The sequence below is a fragment of the Anabrus simplex genome, chromosome 4, assembly GCF_040414725.1.
Source record: "Anabrus simplex isolate iqAnaSimp1 chromosome 4, ASM4041472v1, whole genome shotgun sequence".
NCBI lineage: Eukaryota > Metazoa > Arthropoda > Insecta > Orthoptera > Tettigoniidae > Anabrus > Anabrus simplex.
In genome coordinates this window covers 118,234,588-118,253,134 of record NC_090268.1, presented here as the reverse complement: position 1 = coordinate 118,253,134, position 18,547 = coordinate 118,234,588, and the positions used below count along the sequence as shown (strand labels likewise).

General features: G+C 36.2%; 1 protein-coding gene across 4 annotated transcripts in view; it reads right to left on the bottom strand.

Annotated features, from left to right (window-relative positions):
- LOC136871676 (uncharacterized) overlaps positions 1 to 18,547 on the bottom strand; it is a 55,541-nt gene that overhangs the window by 1,427 nt on the left and 35,567 nt on the right. The window contains exons 4-8 of one of the 4 annotated variants that reach the window (XM_067145170.2): positions 16,454 to 16,665; positions 16,082 to 16,310; positions 9,521 to 9,577; positions 9,190 to 9,431; positions 5,230 to 5,373 (exon numbers count right to left, since the gene is read on the bottom strand). In XM_067145170.2, the coding sequence (XP_067001271.2) occupies positions 5,230 to 5,373; positions 9,190 to 9,431; positions 9,521 to 9,577; positions 16,082 to 16,310; positions 16,454 to 16,665 (884 nt within the window). The remainder of the gene's footprint in view (positions 1 to 5,229; positions 5,374 to 9,189; positions 9,432 to 9,520; positions 9,578 to 16,081; positions 16,311 to 16,453; positions 16,666 to 18,547) is intronic. The other 3 variants (XM_067145172.2, XM_068227185.1, XM_067145173.2) reach the window with 3 other exon arrangements.

Below are 18,547 nucleotides of genomic sequence, written 5' to 3'. Positions count from 1 at the left end.
TAAATGAATACTTAATTATATGGTATCTTACTTAGCTATTATTTACTTACAATCTAGACAGTAATTAAAGAACTCTTGACACCAGCAATTAGAAAAATAACTAGATATTTATTAATAAAATATTAAATAACTAATTTCATATAAAGCAACGCATTATTCAAATTAACTGAAAATACGTAATGAAAATGAGTCAGCGCTGGCTCGTATAATAAAATGAAATAATATCCAGTATTTAAATTATTTAAAATGATCAGTTCCTTTGTGAAGTTGAAGTTCAATATTTGCTCATTTACAACAGATCACTGGACACATCTGAGGTCCACCTCGTACTTGAAATGTAAGTATAACATCGACACAATTAACTCATTCCGAAAGTTCACTTTCTTTAGTCGTATTTAAACAATCTCACTTGGATACAATATCTAGCCGCAATGCATCACAAATAGATTAATAAATTAAGTGTGAATTAATTGGAATGCGTTCAAGTAGTTCTGAGTGAACTATAGGGAAACGAAAATAGAACTGAGTATATTAAGTTAGGTTTTAATAAAATCCGAAAACATGATTTTGTTGCAACGATCTCGTTGTGCCATGAAACTCCTTACGAACTAAGGCATTCTTTCCTAGTGCCAGTTAAATACGGCTCCTACTCTAGCCTTTCCCTAGCTGAAGTTCGTTAAAGAAATGTATGTTCAAAACGGAGAATATTAACCAATCTAACTATCTATCTAACTTTAGCCTAATCTTTGGCTCTCTCACACATGCCCTAATAGGTTCAATGTCCCTTTTATTAGTTATCTTTCAATAACATTCAACCACAATGCAAGCTACTTTACTTTCTTGCAATTAACATGGAAGCGCTAAGCTGTGAGGTTTGGAAAACAATCTCATATATTGGTATCGTAATGCTTCTGGTTAACTACAGCTATTCAAAGTCGTATAATTCTAATGTTCATAACAAGTCATCTACTCTGAAATAGAATTACGTCACGAGCATACATTTATACTAATAAATCCAGTTCGTACCTTGGCTTATGTAGCTCCCGCGGTGTGGGCACTCTTACGCAAATAAATCATATAATTCACTTGTAGTGTGGTATAACTTAACTTGCAGGTACACGAAGGTCCTGCATCGCGTAAAACCTTCTCAAATCACAATACATAACTCGAAACTTTCATCTAATTACCATCTTCATATTCTCATAACAACATCAATCTTACATAAACACCGTAGCCTCCATAAAAATATATCGCGTTTCCCAACTTGACGACTACGATAAAATACCACACAGATTCTTAATAAAATTTACAAGTCGCATATTCTCATAACTTACATACGAAGTTCAATGCCCTTTCTATGAACCAAACAAATGCGTAATTCCATGTTTCTTTCTACACCGCGCACAACCATACGTGACGTCAACTTCATACATTACTTCAATGAAATCTCTATAATCTCCCAGTATGTCATTTCAATCAGCTGTTTCATATTTCTCTACAAACCTCACGCTTCTTTCAAATGTTCAGGTCGATATAGCATAAAATATTGCCATATTATTAAATCATAACTTTGAACTTAATTATCTCACATTTTGTTGGTAATCATCACTTGCATTGCTATATTATCGGTCTACAATTGCCATCAGCACATACCTAAGGTACATGTGTAAGCAAACCAAAAATTATGCAATGAAATGTTATGAATGACTTAGCTCGCTCATGGTTGTCCCTGGTCCAGCTGTTCCATTCCCATTGGATGTAGATGGGTCTTCGGTTCGGTCACGGGTTAGACATCTGGAACGTCATCCGCTCCTTCGTTCTGGTAGTACAATCTGGTTACCCGTCGCCTTCCTACGTCATGGCTCGGTCGGATGGTTACCCGTCGCCTTCCTCGTCATTTCCAGGTCGTATGGTAAGATGAATTGTTCCCAGGTCGGTCCATCATTTGAATTTAGCACATCATCTTGATCATCTTCTTGACAGTCACAATGTTGAAGATAATATTGCAATATACTGCCATTTCAGTATTCTTCTCTGACGTCGTTTATCCTTAATTAAATTTATTCTTATTTTTCTTCGTATCTTCGTCGTATCCGCAATTTCTTACGTAACGACTTCAGTACATTTATTTTCGTCTCAACTGATTTTGAATTCAGGCGAAGACTTATATTTTATTCTTATTCAATCGTTGTATTCTTTCTTTTCTCTAATGCAATCCTTTGCTTCTCCAAAAGAAATATCCGATGACGGTAATTGCGTCCGCTCTCGATGTCGTGAAAATTCAAGATGAAGATTATTTAATAATAATGTATTTTCTATTTTTTTGAAAACAATACTGTAAACCGTCCACTGTCCATTTTACTCGAATACATGACCATTCCGAGAAGTATATGGCCCTCTGAGACATCATAGCAGGTGACTATTCCTTGCTTGTTTTAGATTACAAGGCCCATACCTTCGGTCGGCGCCATTTTGTAATCTGTCGTGGACGTGCGAACGGGCACAAGTAGAACCATCATATTTGTCATGTTGCGGTACTAATCAAGAGTAGCGTAGACTTGCGGTATTCCACACATTATGGTACTACTTACAGGTAATGAAATTCGCATATGTATTACAGACCTTCGGTGTTTCGCACATTGCAGCGCCATTGACAGGCAACGCAAACCTATGGTGTTCATCACATAAGTGTACTAACCACAGGGACTCTTACTATCCCATGGTGTTCTTCATGTAGTGGGTATTAATCATAGGCAAGCCAGAACCATGGGTTCCGTCATCCTATGGTGTCTCATAGAGTGCTATGAATCACAGGTACTGTAAAAGCCATCACACTCGTTTGCTATTAATTACAAACCTATTTGGTACCGAACATAGTGGTACTATACGCAAGTAAAAGCAACCCATGGTGTTCCCCGCGTGGTGGTATTAATCACAAGTAGTTTCATGGTTCTAATTTGAGCATCCCTTGGTCGCCCCTTTTAGTCATCTCTTACGACAGGTAGGGGATACCATGAGTGAATTTTTCGTCTGTGTCCCCCACCCACAGGGGGTAATGTCTGAATTTGCCTTGCAAACAACTGAATGTATCTGAATGAAGTCCATCCTTTACTTGAAATTACCAATCCTTTGCCCAAATGATAAAGTCTTACAACCTGCTTTTGCAGTTCTACACACTATTTTATTTACGAAGCTGTAAGAACCTGAGACTGGGCCTCTGCCCCTGATCCATCAAGGTATTGTAAAGGGGTAGAATCTCATTTACTAGATATGACCTAAAAAAGTATTATCAAGATTTCATTAAATCTATGCAAATAAAATCATACTTGCAAGTTTGAACAGTTTATGATGCTATAAAGGATTTGGAGTCTATCACTGTTGTATGTGTACAAGGAATTCCTAGCACTGAGCAGTAAGTAAATTCTTTCAAGTGCAAATTATAGAATACATTATCGATTGTATGAACTGCATGATTTACACGAAATCTAGCACCCATTTTTGCAATATTATATAATACGAGTTCAGAGGAATAGGTTTCATCTTCACAATTGTTGAAATTGGTCCCACTTTATTCATACAATCCTATGTATTAAATGTGTATATTTACACACAGGTGACTTAACAGTCACATTTGGAATTGATCACACTGAATCCGTAACAGAGTTAACAGTAATTTAGTCAGACACACAGGAAATTTCTTACTTTACTGCGAGTTTCCTTTCTCCTTATATTGTTATATTGTTCGTAATTCTCAATGATCCGAGAACTGTGAAGAGTCTCCGTATATTTTGTCAGAGAGTGCCCATCAGTATTGTTGGAATGATTTTAAGATCCCTTTATGATTCTGCTCCATCATGCATTACCGTTAACAATGAGACACTAGCCACAATTTACAATGCTGCACTACTCCACTTGACAATCGTATGCTTGGTAAACATAAAACCATTTAACATATACGAGTTGGTTTTCAGTCCTGGTGGATGATCACATACAACTAGACCATAAAAACAGGTGTTACATGGTGTACTATTGTGGTGTAAGAGGTTCTTAGACAGGCATAGCCTGGTAATTTCCGTATGGAGAGTGTCCGCTTGTTTGTGCTGAGTGCAGTGTATTATATTTGCGAAAAATAAGAGTGGTATGTTCATTTAGAAAGCTGTGTTACTACATTATTACACAGTGGAAATGGCAACCAAAAAAATTTCCACTGGAATGAAGAGTTTTTATATATGATACATATGTCAAAAAATCTTTTAGACAGGTGAGTGAACAATTTCAGGACATTTGCTGGTATTCCCAATTTGTCTTCTTGAATTGGAAATATCTTCATATTGTGATCTTTCCCATTTTTAAAGACACCACTCAAACTGATTGATCTACCAATGTCATTCCAAACCATCTCTCCACTGACAGCTCAGAACATACCACTTTGTTGAGCAGCTCGTCTCCTTTCTCCCAAGTCTTCCCAGCCTAAACTTACAACATTTTTGTAACGTATTACTTTGTCGGAAGACACCCAGAACAAATTGAGCTGCTTTTCTTCTAATTTTTTTTTTCCAATTCTTGAATCAAGTAATCCTGGTAAGGGTCCCATACACTGGAACCATACTCTAGTTGGGGTCTTACCTGAGCTTTCCTACCTTTTTAAATATTTAATTTCCAAAATATATCTAACAAATTAAGGAACTCTAGTGAAACTTATAACTGTAATGGTGATACAAATCTCAATCATTTGAGTGGCAAAACATAACTGTTATAAATTTTAATTCTGTGCTGAATTGTAACAGACAAATAGTGGCAAGTTTAGCAGATCTCGAAATACCTAGTGAAACTTACGAATAATCAGTTAGTAATAACTTTGATTGATGACTGATGCTTGTTGTTTAAAGGGGCCTAACATCAAGGTCATCGGCCCCTAATGGTACGAAAGGAGACAAAATGAAATGGAAAATTAAAAACCCAAAATCCTCCATGGGCCACGATTCAAAATGTGAAGACTAAGAATGAATGGATGGATATGAAGTTAAAACGATCAGTGGAACCGACCCACAGTGCCTCACATGCACAGAAGCTGGCGTAAAACAGTATTACTGACCAAGGGACTGCTTCTATAGCATGAAACTGAACCAATGATGCTTTTAAGTAATAACTTTTGCCACAAAAATAATTACTTTAGTATGAGGACCTGAGAACTGAAATAAAACCTTAATAGGCAGAAACTGAACTCACCTTCCCAACAGTCATTGTACCCTCATGCTTGGCACGACCAATGAAGAGTGGCTCTCCGTCTTCACTTTCGCCGGCTGGCAAAGCCCCAGCAGGGATCTCTCCTCCAACAGCTGGCAACCATACGGCATCACAGCCACACAAAACCTGCAATTATGCACAAACAGTCATAAGAAATCATTAGAGAGAAAGCTAAAACCAAATAAAATAATTAACTATAATGGTCACTAGGCAGGTTATATCTAGAGCCCTGTTCGGATATACAAAATATTATCCGCATCCAAATTTTCTTCATCCGAATATGCGAATAGTTATCCATGGATATTTGTAATATTTACTATTGAAGCTGATATATCTGTTAACAATGCAACAGGCCTGATATCTGGCACCAGATCCTCTACAGTCCTACGATTATGAGGAATTTCCTCTGGCGACAGCTATCAATGTATTGAGCAGTTCCCTTTGGAATCGTTTGGTTCTTTCCTTCCAGTAATTGTGGACAGGAGCCAGTTACGCTTAGGTCAGATTTTACGATTTTATGGTCTCAAGGCTCTTTACACATCACCATTCTCAGATAACAATGTCAAGGTCTGCCAAACCACAAGCAAAAGTAAGATTATACCTGAATGGAAATAATTAACTTCATTATTTAGGAATGATCAGTAAATTTATCCACACTGCCAAACAGTTAGCATCCACCAAGGCACTAATTTCACGGATATCTGCATCCATGCAGGGCTTTAGTTATAGTACATAATTACAGATGAGGACAGAGCAGATCTGTACAAAGATGGCAGTATGTGAAACTGCAAAGACTGTCCTTGTCCTTTCACATTTCCATGTTTGTCATAGTTTATTCTGTTTCTCTCCCTCTTCTTACCCCCTGTGTGTGGGGGCAGTAGAATAACATCCACAGTATCCCCTGCCTGTCTTAAGAGGCGACTAAAAGGGGCCCTAGGGACAACTTGGGAGCATGGGTCGGTTACCATGGGGCTCTCAGCCCGAGTTCTGGCATTGCTTCGACTTGTGCCAGGCTCCTCACTTTCATCCATCCTATCTGACCTCCCTTTGTCAACTTTCTTTTCCAACTCCGATGGTATTAGAGCATTTGAGGCCTAGGGAGTCATTTTCACGCCCTTCGTGGCCCATGTCTTCCTTTGGCCGATACCTCATTTTTCGAGATACCTTCCATTTCTCTCCGATTAGTGTGTACCCGTTAATGAGTGCAGCTAAGGACAGTCAATGGAGTGTGCACGGCATTTGCCATTTGGTCCCATATGAGGCAGCAAGGCATTTCTCTTTAGGCTTGTACTAAGAACTTTATTGTTTATTGCCGTAATGACATTTGGTAAATTTTTTGGAACTTTTTCGGTTATTCAAACAGTGTCGCTGTACAAATCCTAGTTCTGTACAGTGGTGGTCTGACGGAAATGAGTATAATCCCTACAGTGTAAGAGTTTGGCGCGCAGTTAGCCTACAAGTTATAGCAGTGTTACGATTGCTGCTGATGTGGATAGTCGTTTGTCCTCTTCATAGCTATAAATAGTTTGTTTTTGTAAATATAACTTATGTTTCTTCTTTTGTAAATTACAGGTGATGCTATGGAGTTTCTGGATAAAAGTGATATGATGAACCGAATAGAGATATTATTGAAGGTGATATATTTAAAAAGTTTTGAAATTTGTTTTCTCGATCCAAAATGTCTTCATGTGTCTTGAAGTAGGTATCTTAAAGTTGTAATAAATATGTTTATTGTAATTTAACAAAATTCTTACTCCTCAGAGGTTGTTTACCAGTCAAATACATACTCTGATGCGAGTGGCATTATTGCACGGCATATGCCGTGCGCACTCGTCAAAAGGTTAGAGGATGGTTGCCTAGTTTTACTTCCTCTTTGAAAAATAACCACCACCACAAAAAAAGGTGAGAAAGGGGAACCAGGGACTGTATCTTGGAGCGTAGGTTGATGACCAGTTTTCCTAGCTGAGCCTGGCTTTGCTTCCACTCGTTAGGTTCCTCGCCATCTTTCCTATCCAGCTTCCGTTGGTCAATTCTTTCTTTTTCAACGCTGACGATATTAGGTTTTCAAGGCCTAGGGAGTCTCACTCCCACGCCTTTTGTTGCCATTATCTTTCATTGGCTGATACCTTAATTTGTCAGTGTGTCTTATCTTTTCCATTTCTCTCTCTTCCCCCTCTGATTAGTGTTAATGGAAGATGGTTGCTCAGTTTTACTTCCTCTTAATGCAATCACTGCTATGATGTGAACGGTGAAATTTATCTTTAAAATTCAAGATATAAAGCATGTCCAGAAAGGGACTAACTTGCGATGTTCAATTTCTACCTATGCCTGAACTGTTTATGCTACCCGGCTCAGGTACGAAGCAGCCCACTGTGGATCATACTACTGAACTTTGACCGATAAACCGGACTGCAAGCAACTTCTGCATTTCTTAGTTCACTGCATTAATATGAGCTAATGTGAAATTGAATTTATTACATTTTGTCATTCCATTGCCCAGAATAATTAATGAAATTAGCTAGAGAGCCAAACTGTTTTAATGAGCACATGAACCACACTACGGAGTCCTACATGCACAGATGCGCCTGTAAAAACTTTTATAATAATCTGCACTCCTTGTTTGAGACACTAGATTATTTCCTGTGGTGTATTTACAATTTGAAAGTGTTATTGTACATACTTTGCTCCCAAGTACCTTTGATATTTTTAAATACTGTATTTTGTAGACAGCAGTGATTTCACAATTCAAATGAATCCATATTAATAGTATGTTTGTAGCAGGCCTCCTTGTCTACCGGCGACCAATGGGATCACTGCAATGGGGCCACTTTAATATATGGAGTATGATATGTATTATTTCCTTAATTTCCCCTGAACACTTTCTTGGGGTTCAATGTTCAAAATTGAAATGAAGAAACTCAAGCTCACAAAAACCATAGGTCATTCTCTGGAAAGTAAGTTTTTCACTGTGTGAGAAAATTATTGTACCTGAATATTTCTTACCATCATAGTTCTGAATCCTAATTTTAAGCCCTCTCACCTTGGCACCTCCGTGGGTGGGGGCGGTAGACTAACACCCATGGGATCCCCTGCCCGTCACAAGATTCAGACAAAAAGCAGCCCACTGAGGTGCTCCCAACTTGGGAGCATGAATTGGAGATCATGGGGCCCTTAGCAAAGTCTTGGCATTACTTCCACTTGTGCCAGGTTTTGCTTTCATCTATCCTTTCTGACCTCCCTTCATTAACTCTTTCTTTTGCTACCCTGACTGCATTAGTTTGAGAATCAATGCAGTCTCATTTTGACACCCTTCATGGCCCTTGTCTGTCTTTGGCAGATACCTTCATTTTTCGAAGTGTGGGACCCATACCATTTTTTCCCCTCTGATTAGAGTTAGAGAATGGTTGCCCAGTTATACTTCCTCTTAAAACAATAACCACCACCACTCTCACCCTGGCCTCCTTGGAAGTGTGTAACATTTGGACTATTGTGAATTTGTTATCAACATCTCATGTAAGCAACATATTTCCCATGTTAGCAACGGGTATTGTTATCCTTAAGAAGTCTGAAGTTCAAAGAATGTTAGCAACATTAGTTATCACATGTTCAGCAGAGTTTACACCAAAGTTTACCAACACACCTTGCATGAAATTATTTTCCTGCATTTACTGGCTATGAGTGATCACATAATGACTGGTGGTAGACAGGAAGGGAAGTGGAGAAATGTTGCTAACATCATAAATAAAAGTTGCTCTGGTATTCAGTTACTAACACTTTTCAACATCTGTTGCTAGAATGTGTAACAAAGGGATATAAACATTCATTAACATTCAGTGTAAGCACAACTTAAGGAACACTAATTTCAAAGGTAAACTTAGTAATGCTGTAATACCTATCAAGTTATTACAAGAAATTTGATGTAAATTTTTTATTGTTATTTACCTGATATTCCTCTTTTCCATGCTCTCCACCACCCCAGGCAACATAGCACACTCCATGGGAAGGAACCACTTTGCCAGGGATGAGTGCTCCCTCGTGACTAGCACGACCAACATACAGTTGTTCGTTGTCGAAACCGCCAGGTACAGCATTGGGTGGAACTTCTCCTGCTTTAGCATCTACCCAAGTAGGAGTTCCTCCAGAAGGTGCAGAGGGGGCAGCCCAGCCAGGTGCACTGGGAGCAGCTTTAAATCAATCAATCATATTTATTAATTTTTATAAGTGCTATTATAAGTATTAATTAAGAATGCAGTGTGTAAAAAACGCAACATACCCTTTATGAGACTAGGATCCTGTAGGTGATCAGGAATTTTCCAACCAATTTGTACAGCTGAAAAAGCAATGTTACTCATGCTAAGCAATCCATGCAAATTATTGTGTAAGATTTTTATTCCAGCTGTAAATTAGTTACTGTAAACTTGTTTAGTACACTGCACGTTTTTCTTCAGTTATGATTGAGATTTTGAATTACTGTATAGTAAGTTTTATGCTTTAAGACATTCAAAATTGAGATCCCTTGGTACCATACTTTACCTTTTCTGTAATACTTTCTATTAGAATTTCTAAAGTATTTACAAAAAATGTCAGTGCTGATAAAAATTATTTTCTATTGGGAAAGAAAGTACATTTCTAATCTAGTCTTTCCATACATGGGTATGAGAGGTTCTGGCAAAAGGTTGCGCAAAAATTACGAGAACTGTTCTATATATAATGCTCTCAATTTTTAAGATATCTAAATAAACAAAGTCTCTTTTAAAAGAGGAAGGTCTAAATGTTAAACTGGTTTGAGCAGAATTTAAATTGAACCATGATCTCAAAACACAAGGGGGTCAAGTTCACTTTTCCCCTTTCTTTTTTTAAAGTCTTAATAAAAGAAAACTGGACTTTAAAGATAACTACATATTAATGGTATACATCATTAAAAAGGGGGATAAATCATAAATCCAATGATATGCATTCAATTTTTGTTGATTTGGTCCATTAAAAGCTATTGTTGCAAATTTCACTGAAAAATGGATTATGTCAGTTTATGATTTCAGGTGTGTGTGTGTGTGTGAACACTGGTGTTTAACATGTCGAAAATTCCTGTAACTTCAATTATCACTGAGATTTTTATGAAAGAAAAAATAAAATGCTTTGATTACGTCATAACCTTATTTCTTCATTTAACGATTAACTCTTTCCCTTAAAATGTTTATTTCTTGAGTACATAGCCTTATTTTAAATTTTTTTTACTTTTGTGAGGGGAGAATTTACCTGCAGTACTTCTTAAAAGTGTGTTACCAGTAAACATTCTATAGTATTTTCTACAAATAACTAACCAGTTCTAAGCTAAATTCTAGAGAATTACTTCAATTTTCAATTACTTTCAGGCAGATGCTACTTATTAAGATACCAAAAACACTATCAAAACACTTCACAGCATATCAATATTTCACAATAAGTTAGCATGCTCTACTTAGCTAAGCAAAATCAATGAGACATTTAATATGAGGATAAGCTCTTTCACACATTTATCAGTAAATAGCTTTTTCTCAAAAAGCATTCATGAAAGTCTTTCTCTTAAGTATCAGAAGCAATTTAATTTAATGTACAGGCAATAAGCTTCTTTTGAAATTATATGAAAAAACAACTCAGTTTAGACTTCCTATGAAATGGAAGTCATGCATTATGTTGGGAAAATTTAAAACCTTTTAGAATTACATGCCTGTCTGAATGTACGAGACTTTCCAACGATCAATTTTAAGAGCTTACCTTCATTTTATCTGAATTTCTGTAACATGCATTCAAATTATTTTGCAATTGAAAAAAAACTCTAGTTAATACAAAACCCTTCACTTTCATGCTAATGCATTAACAGTAAATTTAACACAAAAAGCAATAGAAGACTTATGAGTGGTGGTAAAGTGAAAATGAAAATTAGCAGCTGAAAGCATTTGAAGGAAGGAACAGGCTTGACTTGATATAACACTGCTTAGCACGTAACTAATACTTAGATTTTTTTGAAGTATGTTAAACATTTATAAATTGTGTATTTGTTTTACAAACCATGAATTACTTTCATGGTTTTTGGAGTTAGGCAATTATGAAGAACAAATTTATGTGAAAATATTATTCTGGTAATATTTTTATATTCACAAAAAATGTAAAACCAACTACTTATTGTTCACTCAGATCCTACTCAGGGTCAATATTTTTTTTTATGACATTTTAACAATACATTAATACTCAATAGCTTAAACAAATGGTTTACAGTGCAATTTGTAACTACGAAGAATTTACTACGGCACAAAATACAACATAAATAGATCACAAATTAGAGAGAAAGAGAAAAAAAAGATGAGTACCGGTAATGCAACCTCTGCAGCCAGTCTATTGGAAAATTCTGATGCACACTGATACTGTATTTGTACTTTTATTTACCTGTCTATATACATCCTCTTTATATATATAAAAAACCACCACATCACCACTCTATGAAATGGATTGAAAGAATGTAAACCTTACATTTTTCAATACCAGTAAGTAATGTATAGTGGCACATTCCAGGAGTTTTACCGCGAATCACTTCAAAATTGTGTTACTTTAGTTTAAATTGTTTTTCAATGCATTGCCTTTGTCAAAAAATATTTTTTATTTTTGTATTTTAATATGGCAAGTTTCATAATTAGTACAATTTACGAACTTCATTGTATAGATACATGCACAGTAGCGTGGCGAGAAGCAAGTCAGAGTGGGGGTTTCATTTATGACCTTGTCTTTTTCAAAAAGGAATATTCTTAAGATTAAAGCCACGAATTTGGTGGTCATGCAGCGCTGGTCTTTGCCATACGACGAGCAGTCTCTTAAGGCTTCAGATTTATTCTACCAGAATAGCTCAATTTGAAAGAAAATTCTACAAGTTAATACTTTTAATGTTCTGATATGGATTTAGTACCAATCCTTTTCCGAGGCCAGAATTTCTATCTCCCCAGTGAACACAATGAATCTACCAGATTCGAACAATGCTTGCAACATTTTTCAAGTAAAGTCGTTCATATTTAACTTTGCAGAAGGATTGTTTACAAGAAGTGTAAAACTACCTCATTAAATGTGTATATTTGTTGTCCAATGTTTTCTCAACAGTTCATAAAGGAACTTCCGTTTTAAATATGGACAGCAACAATAGACACTGATTCCGTACGAGACGTTATGGCAGGCTTGTCATATTTCAAGTTGTATTTCATTTTTTAACATCGATGACAAAAGTTTTTGCAAGAAACGAGGTCAATTTGTGTTAATAATGTATGTATATTTAGATCTTTTGCATTTCTCAAATAGTCCTTAAAAAGGAATTTTTCATTTTCTGAATTTTGAGTTTTGTAATCTTACATGTGATTTTATGGCTGATGAAGTCTCATACAGAGAAAATTATGTCCCTAAATATATTTAATGTGTTTTTTAATTAAATAGTCCACTTGTAAAGTGATTTGTATTGATTGGGTGGACCAAAATCTAACATTGTTTCTAAGTTTTATATTATGTACATTTTTCTGTTCATGGAACTGAACTTTCAAAAAACAATTTTTTTTTGAAGACTTCTTCATTGGGCCACTGGGATGGATAGCATCCTTCATGTCACAGCGTTTGTGCAATACTAGATAGTTTGATACTTCCAGAATATCCACTATACATCATGTGTGCAAGAAGGCAAGTTTTACAGTATGCACATTGATGAAAGAATGCATCAGTCACCACTGATCTGCATTTATGGCTGTCACCCACTTGGCAGATACCTGATCAGTTTCCTCTTTCTTAGATGGTGATGAAAAAGAAAAATCTTGGTATGTATTAACATGCTTTAGAATTTCCCAACAGCCAGCTACAGATACATTTACTAACCAAACCTATCTAAGGAGCCATTCAGCTGTGCTTGAGGACCTGCATCAGGAATGGCAGATTATGTGCGAGTATTCGGAACTAAACACATCCTACAACACATTTGTTTATAGTTGATGTGATTTAAGTTAGATCATTTATAAAATTATTCAATCTGCTTTTCTTTCCAGAACATTAAGAAGTTAACTATTTATGAATAGATTAGTAGATATTTTGTGAATATTTTTGAACATGTTTTTAGTAAGTGGTTAGAGGAACCCGAGGATACCTACTTCATTGGGTGAAACATGGCATTTTCTGTTTTATTAACTTTTATTTGAGTTGTTATACTTTAAAGTTTATCATTTTATGAAAGTTACTGAAGCAACTCCAAAGATTTTTATCTTTTAACTGAAGGGGATTGCTTCCAACTAATCACATCCGTGTACAGTATTTATGTAACAAATGACTACTTCTGGCACTGCATGTATGACTCCAAAATACTTCACAAGAGCTATTCTTCATAAATGGAGTATCAGAAAGATTTTTTTTTTAATGTGGCATCATTATTACAAATATCCAACTATGTTCCACAGAAAGCATTTGTTTTAACATATGCTGACAGCCTTTGAAAATAAGGTCAGGAATTCACGATATTCACTTAGAAGCAAATAGTTTTAAAAAGAAAGAAAATTTATAAGAGTGAAAATAGGTACCTGTAACAAATTCAAAGTAAATCAAAATTCCACACAGAAGAGAAACAGTAAGAATGTGTTGAAAATATAAACAGGAGAATGTTTAAACCAGATTATCAATTAGAAAACAGAAGGGAACTGCATTTAAAATCAGGGGTTTAAAAGCAGGAATAGAATTCCATTAAGCAGCAGTCATGAGTAGGGCCTTGATTTGTACATTACAAAGAATGTCTTATGCAGCATTGTATGTTTCAGGTTTTCACAACTATATTTAAAAGTTACGGTACCATTCTTATATGCATGCATATATTTACATGAAACTCTGGATAGTCTTGTAGAGATACCATGTACTAATACATAAATTCCATGTAGAAGAATTCCCTCTTGAAATTCTATAATTAAACTCTGTAATTCGTTTTTGAAAGTCCATTCTGAGTTCGTCTTGTAGGTCATATGGCATTTTGCCGATAGCAACTTCTGATTCAGCTACGAGTTTGGAGGCTGTAAGGGCAGAGTTGAAGCAAGGCCAGTTGTGCTTTGCACTTTTCGAAAGAATTCTTATATCGTCATCTAAGTTGGTGGTGGAAAGATTAACTACTGGTGGGTGGAATTGTTGTAAAGTATCATTTACGAGTTTAGGCTTGGTGTTAGGTTTAGGAGGGGAATTACTGTGATTTGCTTTATTTTTAAGTGCTTCACAAGAGCTCAGTGGAAACTTTTTCAAGATGAAGTCCAAATTAAGTTGTTCAATATCTTGTCCAAGAAACAGATAACACTAGAGAGAAAACTTGAAGCACTTAAAAATAAAGCAAATCACAGTAATTCCCCTCCTAAACCTAACAGCAAACCTAAACTCGTAAATGATACTTTACAACAATTCCACCCACCAGTAATTAATCTTTCCACCACCAACTTAGATGAGGATGATATAAGAATTCTTTTGAAAAGTCCAAAGCACAACTGGCCTTGCTTCAACTCGGCCCTTACAGCCTCCAAACTCTTAGTTGAATCAGAAGTTGCTATCAGCAAAATGCCATATGATCTGTAATTCATGTTACTGATCTTGAAGTACAAGTAATAAATTTTATAAAATAACTTTGTTGTGCCATCTGCTGTGCAAGAGGCAAAGAAGTTTTCATAGATTTCTAATACCAAATACGATCATGTCTGTGGAATGGTCGGCTTTGTAATATGAATTAGCAGCCATGTTGCCCCTTTCGGAGTCATGTTGCTTTCATCTCTCCTCTCAGACTAGTACTTTTCTGAAGCTAGGGAATAATTCATTTTCCTGCCATTATTTTCTTTTTTCAAAGCGTCTGAAACTATCCCCCTGTAGGTGGGGGAAGTAGAGTAACACCCATGGTATCCCCTGCCTGCCATAAGAGGAAACTAAAAGGGGAACCAGGGGTTCAACTTGGGATTGTGGGTTAGCGACCTGGGGCCCTTAGCCGAGTCCTGCCATTGCTTCCACTTGTGCCAGGCTCCTCACTTTCCAACTATCATGTCCGACCTCCCTTGGTCAACCCTTTCTTTTCAGACCCGGGCTGTATTAGAGCTCGGGAGGCCTAGGGAGTCATTTTCATGCCCTTCATGGCTCTTTCTTTGGTCGATACCTTCATTTTTTGAAGTGTCTGATCCCTTCCATTTTTTTCCCTCCGATTAGTGTTATATAGAGGATGGTTACCTAGTTTCTTAAAACAATCTCCATGACCACTGGTCTGAAACTAGTGCTTTCTCTCTCCCCCCTGATTAAAAAGAACATTGCTGTTTATTTCTTCCAGAAAGAGTAACCATCACATGATCACTCAAAAAGCATATTAGAATATGAAAGACAACTTTAGCATCTTTAGTATTTTACTTAGTTTTCAGAAATGGTTCATCAAATCTATTTGTGAATTGCATTGTATTTTTTATATCCTCCAATTGGGGTTGGGTCCTGCCACTATCATTCTTCATACATGCAGAAACTGCTGGCCCTAGTCATGAGAAACAAATTTCAGAGCTTGTCTTACACAGTATCTAGGACATTTCAGGGAAAGGGTTGAAAAGAGGAGAGAAGCGAACACTCCAAATTATACACATACAGGAAAATGAGAACCTGACACCATGTTACATTTAAAGCATGTGTATTAGATACTGTAAGTAGCTCAGTTTCAGAATATGCATGCTGGTTTAATAGTTACATTTTATGTTCGAGAAGCACCCCACAGTACTAGATGAATATAATTTCAATTTAGTATTAGGTTAGCATCACATAGAACATGTTCTATTACTTTTTGTACCTGTTGAGGCACTTGATGCACGTCTAGGATCGAAAGTCCTTATTTTCCACTGTCCTTGTGCTCCCCAAGCAGTTCGCACCCCAAAATGAGAAACTCCAATTGGGGTTGGATCCTGCCACTCTACTAAAATGGCACCATTCCTCTTCACAGAAATGTGACCATTATTCCATTCAATAATGAAACGACGAAATTCATCATTGGACAGTAATCCAGGAGTATCTTGTCGAACCTTTATGGAGTAATATAGTCAAGTCGGCATGAACACATGTAACGCTGAATATAAAAGTTGATACAAATTTACTTTTCTAGCATTTTTAAGTTCTCATTTTCTCAATGAAAAGAATGTAGTACAAAATATATAGCATGATCTACCTTATCAGGCTTTTGTCGATTATAACGGATAACTGAAGCTGTATTCTCCCATCCTCCAAGAATTAATTCGTACATAGGTTCAGTTTCTTGTGAAGCCGTAGTCAAGGAAATATGTGCATTGGACGGAGACCGCACATCAATTTCCAAGGCACCTCGTGGGATAGGTTTGTATACATACTGTAGATTATCTCCAGTGCCTATTTCATCTCCACCTGGCAATACAAATAGTGCAAAGAAGCGATCAACTTGTTTCGAAGTCACGGTTAAGTGTGTTATCCAAGATGGAAGAAAGATTACTAATGCTCTTGACTGAACTTTGCAATTGCATATGAAAATGAAGGTGATGCTTCAATAGATGTGTGAATATGATTTAAGATACAATATGTTCATTGAATTCTTCTACCAGCTTGCTAACTTAAGAATTAAGTTAACAAATTTGTTCTAATTTACCCTTATATTGACTTATTTCTCCTATGCAAGATCTTTGTATTATCAATCCAAATTCAGAAAACCATGTGTACTTTCATTGCATGCAGTTATTAGGATGCGACTGAGTGGTAATGAATGTTAGCAAATTTAACTGTACAGTATGCCCACAACTCTGAAAGTTTTACAACCATGCCTAAACACTGAGAAAACTATATTTGGACATCCAATAAGACCAAGTTGTTGCTATATTGATGACAATTAACTGAAATGTTCAAAATGTCCAGAATAACAGTTTATTTCTAGAATAGTGAGAGAATTTTAGATACCCTGACTGTTACACTGCAATATTCAACTTCTGATTTTCCAACACCCAAAATCATGAAGTAGTATAACCACCTGAAAGAATAGAACATCAGTGAAGACAACCCATCTACACAATCACCACATTCGTGTTGTAATACTGATGATGCTGCTGCTTGTTTAAAGGGGTCTAACATCAAAGGTCATCGGCCCTGTTGTAACACTAATCAAAGAAACAGCTAAGTAAAACCGCAGTGAACAAACCTCACATGATTAAAAAAATTTGGCAGAACTTTGTTAAAGAGTTAATATTGCCTCTTTAATTTCAAAGGATGTTTCAGTCCTAACATACCCATAGACGCAAGATTGGCATTCTCAACTAAATATAAATACCAAGTGTTATATGACCCCAATACGGTAATATGAAAATACAAGGATGGGAATGAACAAGAGCACCGATACTTCAAAAATTCCTGTAACATGTATCCACACTGAAGACAACTCTACTAATTTTAGAATGTGCTCCTTGGAAAGTGTAGCGACTAGTGGTGTCCACAAATTATTGGTTTCTGTAATAAGATGTACACACCACATTCAAGATGGCAAGACAGTTCAAATATAAGCGATGCTCCTCTGGGGCAATGATTAATGACAGATGAAACTAAATATTGGAGAGTGTTGCTGGAATGAAAGACGACTGAAAAATGGAGTGCCTGGAGAAAAACCTGCCCTGCCTCCACTTTGTCCAGCACAAATCTCCCATGGAGTGACCAGGATTTGAACCTTGAAATCCAGTGGTAAGAGGTCGGCACACTGCCATCGGAGCCATGGAAGCTCTGATCTATATTATAATATCCTTTAAAATTAAATTACTAACTTTTTAAACTGTGGAAATGACACAAATCTTAATGCTAGCAACTTCTATTTTCCTGAATTCTGTTTTTGAACTAACTACCAAAAGGATAGCCATTTAATTTATCAGAAGATTATTCAAAATTGTACAAATTGAATTGAAAATTACCTATCTGTCACATTTATAAAACCCAAAGTGTTAAGAATACTAGATTGTAATGCCATCCACAAAGGCTACCCAGTACTAAGACGAATGGATTACTGGAAACAAGTTTGAACATTAGCAACTAAAATGAAGATAAATCTTCCGGCATTCCTACTGAAAAAAGGTAACATAATATTCAGGTAATTCATTCCATTTTGCTGCAAGATGGTTACTAGCTATATTTTTAGTAGTTTGTGTTATAAATGGAAATGGAAAAGTTTCCAAATACTTCTCTGTATGAGGTTTACACTCTACAGAAAATCATTTTAGATTAAGTACAAGGAAGAAATATCTGGAATTAAAAAATA